General features: G+C 43.1%; 1 protein-coding gene across 1 annotated transcript in view; it reads left to right on the top strand.

Annotated features, from left to right (window-relative positions):
* Positions 1 to 3703: 3703 nt before the first annotated feature.
* SEPSECS (Sep (O-phosphoserine) tRNA:Sec (selenocysteine) tRNA synthase) overlaps positions 3704 to 11995 on the top strand; it is a 43596-nt gene continuing 35304 nt past the window's right edge. Inside the window, exons 1-2 of the mRNA XM_028743458.2 lie at positions 3704 to 3861; positions 7104 to 7258. Of these exons, the coding sequence (XP_028599291.2) occupies positions 3748 to 3861; positions 7104 to 7258 (269 nt within the window). The 5' untranslated portion in view covers positions 3704 to 3747. The remainder of the gene's footprint in view (positions 3862 to 7103; positions 7259 to 11995) is intronic.

The raw sequence follows: 11995 nt of genomic DNA, 5'->3' as shown, positions 1-11995 counted from the left end.
CCAGGGAGGGGAAACTCAGTTTTATTATTCAGTTTTATTATTATTATTCCCCCCCCAAAGAAATGTTTAGGGGTACTCTCATCCTGGATGAGGCTGTTGCAGGAATTTATGTCACAGATAGGTAGCCGTGTTGGTCTGCCATAGTCAAAACAAAACAAAATTCCTTCCAGTAGCACCTTAAAGACCAACTAAGTTAGTTCTTGGTATGAGCTTTCGTGTGCATGCATCTGAAGTGTATCTGAAGAAGTGTGCATGCACACGAAAGCTCATACCAAGAACTAACTTAGTTGGTTTTTAAGGTGCTACTGGAAGGAATTTTTTTTTGCAGGAATTTATGTATAGGTTGGGGGGTTGCCCCTCCAGCAGATATCATGCACATGCAGCCCACTACCAAAATCAGCACAATCACTTTTGTGACTTTGGTGATTTGAAACTTCATCACAGTTTCTTCCATAGCTGTCAACTTACAGATTTGAAAATAAGGGACCAGCAGCCTCGAAAATAAGGGATCAGCAGCCAAAATAAGGGATTTTAGTCGACCACATTAAATACGAAGTTAAAAGGGACCGGATAATTTTGGAGCGCGGTGCCGGTTTTTAGCCCTTCGTTTCCAGAGGTTGCTGCTCAAGCTGATGAAACACTGCAATTAAATAACTACAAGCAGCAACCACTTTTCGCGCAAAACGAAGTCCAAGCTACGAAGATGCTACCCCAGGCAGAGAAGCTCGGTTTGGCGGCCGTGAAGAGGATGGCGGCGGAAGGGCCCGAGGCTCCCGCCAGTCCCGGCGGGGAGGGGCTCCCGGGGGCCGAGGCTGGCGAGAGGAGGCCGGAGGGAGGCGGGCCAGGCAACCAAGCAACACATTTGGAGCCTCCCTCCTCCCTGGCCGGCAGGGAGGGAGGGAGAGGAGCTGCTTCCTTTGAAACCCGGGAAATTTAAGAGACATCATCAATAAGGGACAGCAGTGGGACACGGTGCTGGGATAAGGGAGTTTCCTGCCAAATAAGGGACGGTTGACAGCTATGGGAGGAAGGCTAGTCATCGCCAGGGAGGTGAAACTCAGTTTTATTATTAGTGCTCCCCCCCCAAGAAATGTTATGGGGTACTCTCATCCTTGATGAGGCTGGGGGGTGCTCCTTCAGCAGATATCATGCACATGCAGCCCACTACCAAAACCAGCACACTTTTGTGACTTTTGTGATCTGAAGCTTCATCACAGTTTCTTCCTATCTATTCAAAGGGCCTTTGCTGCACGATACCAAATGTAAGAATTCACTGATAAATGTATCTATGTACTGGCTCAATGGAAAACGTCAGAAATTCATATAGACATGTGAGCTCAGCTACTCAGCAGCCCCTCTGCCTGAGTGATAATTCCTGGCATCCTGATACCTGAGTGCCAGACAGGAGCCAGATGAAGACAAAAGATGTGATTAACTTGGCTGGGAAACAGGGAAATGGAAATATCTTTTTTGTTACACTTGATGGGTGTTTGGTGGAGGGCAAGGAGAACCATGGGGCAGGGTCCAGGATGCTCAGATTACTGCCACCAGACCTCCCCTTTCATGATGTAACCATGATGGGTTATTTGTGGGGCATAGGAATTGGTTCATTTTTCCCCCCAAAATACAGTCCGGCCCACCCACAAGGTCTGAGGGACAGTGGACCGGCCCCCTGCTGAAAAAAATTGCTGACCCCTGGTATAATCTCAACCAGCTGCCACCTGGCTACCATCTTACTTACACCCAGTCGAAGGGTGGCCCCCTCCTCCCCTTGGAGAATTCAGCAGGGAGGAGAATGAAGACAAAACTAGAAAACTAGACAAAACTGCCTGTCTGACTTCCTGGTGACCTTCCTGCCTTCTGTCCGACCAGTTCCAATAGTCACCAGCCACCACAGGATATGAGGATTGCACTGAAAGTAATGGACATGCACTAGGGGTAAGGAATGGAATGATACACCTGTAAAATAGAAATTTTTATTAGTTGTACTTTAAAAGCTTTTTTCTGTTTAGTTATGGAAGATGCTAAAGTTTTTGAATAAAGCATTCTATGAAAATGAATGATGCAGAAGTTTTGTAAACTGTAATTTTGTAAAATTTCTATCCTTCCCTTTGTCCTAAAGAAGCCCAGGATGGCAAACAGCAAAACACTGCATTAAAAAAAATGATAATAAAACAATTAAAAACTTTCAAATATCCCCACAGCTAATAATATCACACCTGCACACTTAGTAATCAGTAATCAGTGAGGAATATTCATACTGAGATCAACAGACACATCACCACCAGGGATGACATACCATAAAGACGGAACCACTACCAAAAATCATGATTCGGTAATTAGTAATAGATTAATTATATGTATTCTTACATATATAATGCATTTATATGACTTAAATGAGATTTCATGCTTGTTTAACTTGTTGTACCTAAAAGATATGTCAGCTTTTCTCTCTTTCTCTAGCCTTGTGTTCAATCGTGGCTGTAGGAGGATTAAAGGCAATATAATGAAAATAAATTACTGTACTGTGTGATTGAGTTATATGATGGCGCCCTCTTGTGATACATATTCAACACACACTGTAGGCAGCATTGCAGAACAGCATCATGAAGCAAAAATATTTCCTGTTTGAAAACAAATATATTTACATCATTAAATTCTGAGCACATTAATTCCACATGATATGTTGTCAAATTATTAACATGGCCACAGATCTTCAAAGTCTAAAAACAAAACTTTGATCCCATGCAAGAAAACAAGGTTAGGGCAACTTTAAAACTGAATTTTAATTTCCAGTCGTTAAAAATATTGCAAAACAGGGGATGCACAAAACTAATCATTAAAATGGGAGGGGAATGGAAAACCTAAGCATCATGGATGTAGCCAAGGGGGGCAGAGGGGTAGCTGCCCCTCCCTAAATCAATAAAAATCAATAAAAATTAACTCAGGTTCTGCCCCTCCAACAGAAGCCTACTCCCCCCCAATAAAAATAATGGCTACGCCCATGCTTAGCATCATTTAAGGATTCTGTCCACATGATCACTGCATACACCCTGCACACTTTTTGCTCATTATGATGACCTGCCCAGACTCATTAACTTGACTGAAAGCTCCTTGACAATGTTTTCATTCAAATACTGTACACTCGAAGCAAGACTTGGCGGCACCTTTTGTCTGCAGTACTTTCTTCTGTTCTCTGCCCAGCCCCCTTCTTTAAAATGTTTGGCCTGAAAAGGAGACCTGTGAAATCCGAAAGGTTGCTCACTCCTGGTAACTTTGCGGCTAACAAATGCAATAAATTGCTGTGAACTGCCCTGAAATCTACTGATGAAGGCTTTAATAAAGTTTAATAAATGAAATAAATAATAATAATAGGATTGCTACGGGAGTTTCTCCGCACCAAGGCTAAGGGAACCAGCAGAAGGGACCCACTGGCCCTCCAGATGTTGTCAAGAGGCTCCAAGGATGAAGATGCTGTGCTCCAACATCTGTACACCCCCATCACTGACCTAACTGCGCGTGCGCAGAACGAAAGCCGCGTTCTGTGGAGCGACGCCCTTGGGAAAGCGGGCGGCGAGCGCCTTCCCCTTCATCCTCCTCTCCGATAGGGGGCGCCAGTCGCTCACGTTCTTACAACGTCGAGAGCGGCCTTCTCTCTCACTGCCCTCGATCGATGAAAGCGTCGCGCGCGGAGCGCGCATGCGCACGGAAACCCAGACCCGCCTCTTCATTCCCTCGCTTTCCGCCATGAATACGGAGAACTTCGTGGCCAGCGAGAGGCTCGTGAACGCGGCCTACGTGCGGCAGGGGTCGCAGGGGCGCCGCGCGCACGAGCTCCGCTTGCGGGCCTTACTGGAGCAGGTAAAAAGCCGGGCCGGCGGGGAGTTACTCGTCGTTTCTTTCTGAGGGAAAGCGGGAGGTGGGGGCGTGGCCTCGTCTCCGGAGGCTCCGCCCACCCACCCGCCTGCTTTTTCAGGCCACGCCCCCCGGAGGTGTCATTCTCCTCATGGAACAGGCATAAGCAAACGGCCCTCCAGATGGGACTACAACTCCCATCATCCCCTGACCACTGTTCCTCTTAGCTAGGGATGATGGGAGTTGTAGTCCCAAAACAGCTGGAGGGCTGAGATTGCCTCTGCCTGTCATGGAACAAAAAGCAAGGTTCTAGTCCTCATGGCCTGAATAAAAGGCTAATTTAAGGAGGAATATCTGACTTTTTGGGACGCGGGTGGCGCTGTGGGTTAAACCACAGAGCCTAGGACTGGCTGATCAGAAGGTCGGTGGTTCGAATCCCGTGACGGGGTGAGCTCCCGTTGCTCAGTCCCAGCTCCTGCAAACCTAGCACTTCAAAAGCACTTCAAAGTGAAAGTAGATAAATAGGTACTGCTCCGGCGGGAAGGTAAACGGCGTTTCTGTGCGCTGCTCTGGTTCGCCAGAAGCGGCTTAGTCATGCTGGCCACATGACCCGAAAGCTGTACGCCGGCTCCTTCGGCCAATAAAGCAAGATGAGCGCTGCAACCCCAGAGTTGGTCACAACTGGACCTAATGGTCAGGGGTCCTTTACCTTTTTATCTGACTTTTAGAAGAAAGCCCTGTATCGGGAAGTTTTTAATGTTTGATGTTTTATCGTATTTTTATTATTCTGCCGGGAGCCGCTCAGAGTGGTTGGGGAAACCCAGCCAGATGGGCAGGGTATAAATAATTTATTATTATTATTATTATTATTATTATTATTATTATTACAGAGTCATTTAGTTCATCTAGTCCAGTATTGTCCACACTAACTGGCAACAGCTCTCCAAGGTTTAAACACCACCTGGAGGTGCCATTGGGGATTGAACATGGCAAGGCAGGCACTCTGCCACTGAGCTACAGCTCTTATGCAGCCCTGGGCGCAAAAGGACACCCCACCCCGGCCGTGGTGGGAGCGCCTCTGATTCAGTGATGTAAAACCCTGGAGGCCAATAATAATAATAATAATAATAATAAATTTTATTTATACCCCTCCCTCCCCAGCCAAGACCGGGCTCAGGGCAGCTAACAACCAATAATAAAAACAAGTTGATTAAAATACAATTTAAAAAAGATTAAAATACAACATTAAAACTCTAGGATGCAGCCAGTTCACAGGAGGAGAAAGGAAAAAGAAAGAGGGGGAGCGAATCAAACTGATTCTAAGCCAAAGGCCAGATGGAACAACTCTGTCTTACACGCCCTGCGGAAAGAAATCAGATCCCTCAGGGCCCTGGTCTCATGAGACAGAGCGTTCCACCAAGCCGGGGCCAGTGTTGAGAAGGCCCTGGCTCTGGTTGAGGCTAATCTAACTTCCTTAGGGCCCGGGACCTCTAGGGTGTTGCTATTTATGGACCTTAAGGTGGCTTGTCCACATAGCAGCGAGGTCGGAAGCTTCCCACTGGCGCCTTGGCATGGTTTTAGCTACTGGCAGCCTTTTTCTCTTTGCAGTTAAGGGCGATTTACTCTGCCACGTCTCTGAATGCACTTTAAAGTGCATCCAACACACATTTGAAGTTTGTGACCCCCCCCCCCAAAAAAGGAACACCGGGAACTGTAGTTTTTAAGGGTTCTGGGCCTTGTAGCTCTGTGAGTGGGCAGCTATAGTTTCTCAGGGCTCTTTGGGGGAAGTCATGTGCTTTAAATGCTCGTTCGGTGCTCTTTAAATGTATGGTATGGATCTGATAATTGTCTACTCATAGAACAAGAAGCACACTATAAACAGTGAGGAGTTTTGTATCATATATATTTTGTGATTTTCCATACCTAGCCAGGCCCATTGAGATGCCATAGGAGGAAAGGCAGGAAGTAATAATACCTTATTTTTGGCAGAGCTGTCAGAAACCTTTGTTCTTCTGACTTGTTAGTTACATCTCTTAGGTCCGGCCAGCTTAATATGTAACCTAATGCTATTGAGTGAGCATTCACAGAAAGTCCCACTGAATTTGTTTGCTTACTCCCTACCTACTTTAGACACTTTACTGAAGAAAATAGCCTTGGATGATTTGCACAGTCTTTTTTCATCTGCAAAATAATGTGTCCTCTCCATATGCACACTTAATTGTGAACATAGCTTGAGATAGTGTTAACTTCATCCTTGTGCTTCTGGACTAGGTTTCCCTGTTAGCTTTGAAATTCAAGCAAAAGTGGTAGCTATATTGCAGGCACGTCAAACAGGTGGATCGTGAACTACCGGTAGATCACTGGACGTGTGTGGTAGATCAGTGGCTCCCCTCAAAGAAGCTGTACAAGTTTTGCTCCCCTAGAAAAAACTCAGTTTTTTTGCCCTGCATCCCCCAAAACAGGGCTTCCTAAAAAAAGCTCAAAAACTTTGACCTGAACCCCAAAAAAGGGGGTAGATCACTGCCAGCAGATCGCAGTCTCTTGGGAGTTGGCCACCCCTGCTATATTGGAAATGGTGCCTCAGTTCAGACAGTCTTTCACTGTTTTCTAAACAACTAAACTAAACTAATCTAAACTGTAACTGAGATTGGATAGGTGCACTCTTACCCCTCTTGCATGTGAATTCTTTTCTCTTTTCTGCGTTTTACTTTAATCACAGTTAAAGCCTTGTGGTTTAGAGCTTATCAGGATTGGGGAAGAAATTGTGGTGTGCAAACCTACTCCAGCCAGCATTTCAAGTTAGGGTTTCAGGCAATCCTGGTCAACTGTTGTTTTTAGCCCCAATGAAGATGTAACCCTAAACTGTGGTTATGAGCCATAGAAGGGAGTTCGAAATTTGCATTTGAGAGGGGGAAAGGAAGTGTGCAAACCTGCTGCATGTTCACCTCCAAACCAGGGGTACAGCACCTGAAGTGAGCCAATGTTGCAATCCTGCAAGGCAAATGGTGTGAGTTTGAACACCTTGATATTTTTCTGCATGAAACTAAATGACATTGGTGGGTTTAAAAAGAAGTTTCTTTGCAGTACTTTGCAATAATAGAGAACTTTTCAATTAAAAAATGTGGTTTTTTTCAAGTTACAGTTTCATTTTTCCTTATTCTAGTTGAGCTTATCTAAGAAAATGAAACAACAATGTGTAAATGTATGTACTTTAACTGTATTGTATTTAACTGTACTGTTTTCTGAAGGGCAAATGTCCTGAAGATGGATGGGATGAAAGCACTATTGAACTTTTTCTCCATGAACTGGCAATTATGGACAGCAATAATTTCCTAGGCAACTGTGGTGTGGGTGAGAGGGAAGGAAGAGTGGCATCAGGGCTAGTAGCCCGCCGGCATTACAGGTAAATACGGCTTTTTTAATATGACAAGTGACTTATTTCTCTTTTATACTTGTTTTCCTCCTGTGAAGGAATGTGCATAACTAGGTAACAACAAGATTTTATATTCCCCAAAATGAGGGCTCAGCCATTGTATTGCTATATGTTTATGGGTGCTAGAATTTACTGGTAATTAAGGTTTGGGGTGTGAAAGCTAGTTTTCTTGAAGGTGATAGCTAGACACAGACCCAGTGTGTATCTAAGCCAGGGGTCTGCAAGGTTTACCGGTCATGAGCCAGATCACTCCCACGGAGATCATCCATGGTCCAGACCGGTGCAGCGCGAAACCGGAAATCACGTCTGCGCATGTCTGTGGCGCCAGAAATTGCTTCTGCGCATGCCCAGAAGCCGAAAATCACACCTGTGTAGAAGCGTTTTTTGGTGTCTGGACATGTGCAGACGCGATTTCCAGTATCTGCGTGTGCGCAGATGCAATTTCCAGCTCCGCTCAGCGAGTCCCCGCGCTGTGTTACGCCGGTTTAGCGCAACGCGCGGAGGACTCGCTTAGTGGGCGGCTTGGTTCGGGGGCCGGTAAAATGGTCTTCGTGGGCCGCATCCGGCCCTGGCCCACACGTTGCCAACCCCTGATCTAAGCCATTCGCTAGACCTTGTTAAGCCAAGTATAAAAGCTGACTAACTCAGATAATTTCCTTTTGAGGTGTTAGGCTAGGGATGAACCATTTAGGCAACACAAAGGATAGAAACCATATCTCACTTGGAAATGAGTGGGTTTCCTTCCTTCTTCAAAGAGGTTTAGTTTAAAAGACAATGCTGGTGTTTTCAGAAAGGTTAGAGTTTAGAATGGCAGTTAGGAGTTAAGCAACAGAGTTACTAAGCAGTGGACTGGGAGGAGAGTCAGAAAGCAGAATGCTGGTGTCTTAATCAAACACTATGGAGAAGTAATAACCTCTTGCATTGTAATGCTGGAGATCCCTCTGTGGTAGTCTTAGGTTGTAAATATATGTAAATAAACCATATATCGTAAGGATAACACAGTTTCTGCTGCTCCTCATTGTTCAAAAGGAAACACAGACCCTGAATAAACATAGCTGGTATTCCTGGAATCTGGAATCTTGCACTACTCAGAAGTAGGGGTAGCAGGTAACAGTATATTCCTTCTTCCCAGCATCCTTCGGTGCAGTCTGAAACCTGCATAGCACATAAGAGTCTTGTTTGAATGTTGACTACTTCCTCCCATGTTCCACCTTGAGATCTTCCATCTTAGTTCCATTGTTTAGCAACTGAAAATTCAAAAATCTGCACAGCATTTTCTGACATTTTGTTTTGTTTTGTTTAAAAATATATTTATTAAAATTTTACAAAATGAAAAAAGAAAAAAGAAAAATACAAAATAAAAATAGTTTAAAAACAATTCCATCTTTCAATCACTTATCTTTCATTTGCTTGTTTCCCGGACCTCCTCACACCTCCCTTTTTGTATTCCCGTTCAATTTGTTAGTTCAGCAAATCCTTCCCCTCTTTATTTATCCTGATCTTTAATCTTAAAATAATGTAACATTAAATTTTTGCCTGTTAATAGTCCATTTTTTCCTACTCCTTATAGCGTTGTAGCTAAAAACCACATAACTTTTCATCCAACATCATTCTAACATTCATTAATTTTACAATGTTTCTGTAGGTAGTCTTTAAATTTCTTCCAATCTTCTTCCACCGACTCTTCTCCCTGGTCTCGGATTCTGCCGGTCATTTCTGCCAGTTCCATGTAGTCCCATTTTCTGACATTTTGATTCGTTTAATAAGTACCAGTATCAGCTTTAGAATGGTTCTTATGGATTATGATGGCTAGCTCTACTTTTTTGCTGCTTTTTCAAGTTGCTTGGTTTTTTTTACACAAATATTGTGTTTAAATCTGCCTTTTCTTTTTAAAACAAACAGCGCAACAAACTCAGTACATATCACTTAAACAAGAAGATTGGCACTTTAACCTGGTTTATTGGCCAATTCCAACACTTACTAGAGTAGCAAATATATATGGAATGGGGTATACTAGTTGTTTTACCATTACTTTCTCATGAAGGATGATGTCACACTAATGTTTGTTTTATTTAGATCATTAGTATACCACATTAGATTTTTTTTTAAAAAAAAAAATCTTAAACTGTTTACAGCATATCTTAAAATATTTGCAGTACAACGTTACTGAATATCAGAGTAGATTTTCAGATTTATTTATATACAAATTACAAATCGTATACAAAAATGCAATAGTAACCCACATTTAAAAACAACATAATCACTGTTGAAACAAAATATCCTCTTAAAGATTACAAAAAGAGAAGTAAAAATCAAATAGAAAAATACATTAAAAACCCTGCAACTTATAAAACATTATTAGCAGCTAAACAAAATCACTGAAGTAGAAGCTATACCCATGCTTTCCTTCATAGTAATGTCTCCCAAACACATCCTTAGTAATCTCTAACATACAGATCTCAGCCATTCACACCAACCATATCCATAATGTAGACAGATAACAGTACAGTGGTCCCTCGGGTTACAGATGCTTCAGGTTACAGACTCTGCTAACCCAGAAATAGTACCTCGGGTTAAGAACTTTGCTTCAGGATGAGAACAGAAATTGTGTGGCGGTGGCGTGGCAGCAGCGGGAGGCCCCATTAGCTAAAGTGGTACCTCAGGTTAAGAACAGTTTCAGGTTAAGAACAGACCTCCGGAACGAATTAAGTTCTTAACCCGAGGTACCACTGTATTGCAGTTGTGTAGCACTGGTCCAGTTCGTGGATTGCAGGTAGAATCTCATTATGCTAATATATGGTTTTGGGTTTGGGTTTTGTCCATTTGCAAATTTCTGAATTTGCTTATACTGTACATTTATAGCTTGATACTGTGTTCTGAGCAGAAATAATTTTCATTATTCCAATATTCCCTTCATCCAAGGCAAAAGAGTTAAGGGTAGGTTGGGAGATGCATACAGCACTTGGGGGATATACCGTAATCATGGTGTTCTTTGCACCATGTGTGCATTATTTAACAGAAGGTCAGCCAACTGTAACAAGAAGGTACAGCCTTCTGCCCAAGTAGCTCTTTCTTCCAACTTCACACATGGTAAGTGTTGCCAGAGCAGACAGAGTTGGTTTCATCTTAAGGACATAAGGACAGGTATTTCAGCTGAACTGTGTACCTGTTCTCTCTCATCCTAAACGATAACAGTAGGTGCATGGTTCCTGAAAAGAGAGACCATAATTACAAACAGGTCCTTTTCTCATATGCTGTGTTCCTAATGCGAGTAGATTGCTTGTATGAACAGGTTTTTATATCTTTTTGAACATATGAACTCCTGCTTGGTATGCTAAAAATGTGAAAATAATTTCTTTGCTGCTATGTTAACAAATATTAGCATAGTGAAATTGAATTTTTGGATGAAGAAATAAATGATGTATTCCTCTCTTCCACTTCAGCTTAATTAGTTTTACAGTGGAACATTTACCCTTCACCAGCGCACTAATCAGAATTTCTTCTATCCCATATATTAAAACAAAAACATATTAAACATCAGTTACATGCATATATTGAATTATGGGAGTTGCATTTTTAAATGACCCTTATGACAGATTAATTGCGGCTAACATGAACAAAAGCCCATTAAAATTGATTTTATTCAAATGAAGCAGAGCTTATGGGCAAACTCAGCTTCTAAAGGCCTAAAGTCCCAGGTCATCTGGCACTTGATTGGGCTGTTGTATAATTTACGGCCAACACATTTTTAAATATAAGCTTACTTTGCTGCTCCAAACAGTATGCATTTGTTGTTCCAGCTGTCATTACAAGTGACACTCTATCACTTACAATTATTCCAACACTGTAAGAATTATAATTCTTTACAGTGTTGGAATAATTGTAAGTGATAGAATGACAAAGAGCTCCATGTTTTTTGGGATGCCCACTCCTTATATGTAGTTGCCACCTGCCCCTCACCTAAGTCTTCTGGGTGTGTTAAAGAACTGGGGACAATGGGATCAATATGTCTCCCTGTTTGGCTTAGCAGAAGGCAGAATCAATGCCAAGGCCTATTTTGCTTCGGTCCTTGCAAGGAACCTCCATGTGAAATGGAACGACCCATCTTCTGCATCCAGGTCCTCTGGCATGCACAGAAGACTTTGACAGAGCTCAGGGTCTTGTTTTTACCTTGCACAGCTGCTTAAGGAAGACAAACATTGGGTTGAGGGGCTTGTAATGTTTGGAATAAAGAATGACAAACCTAGACAGCATCTTAAAAAGCAGAGACATCACCTTGCCAACAAAGGTCCGTATAGTTAAAGCTATGGTTTTCCCAGTAGTGATGTATGGAAGTGAGAGCTGGACCATAAAGAAGGCTGATCGCCGAAGAATTGATGCTTTTGAATTATGGTGCTGGAGGAAACTCTTGAGAGTCCCATGGACTGCAAGAAGATCCAACCTATCCATTCTGAAGGAAATCAGCCCTGAATGCTCACTGGAAGGACAGACCCTGAAGCTGAAACTCCAATACTTTGCCCACGTCATGAGAAGAGAAGGCTCCCTGGAAAAGACCCTGATGTTGGGAAAGATGGAGGGCACAAGGAGAAGGGGACGACAGAGGACGAGATGGTTGGATAGTGTTCTCGAAGCTACCAGCATGAGTTTGACTAAACTGTGGGAGGCAGTGGAAGACAGAAGTGCCTGGCGTGCTCTGGTCCATGGCAT

Source organism: Podarcis muralis, chromosome 9 (genome assembly GCF_964188315.1).
Source record: "Podarcis muralis chromosome 9, rPodMur119.hap1.1, whole genome shotgun sequence".
NCBI classification, from domain to species: domain Eukaryota; kingdom Metazoa; phylum Chordata; class Lepidosauria; order Squamata; family Lacertidae; genus Podarcis; species Podarcis muralis.
Note: the sequence above shows the minus strand (reverse complement) of the source record. Positions and strands in the feature narration are given on the sequence as shown.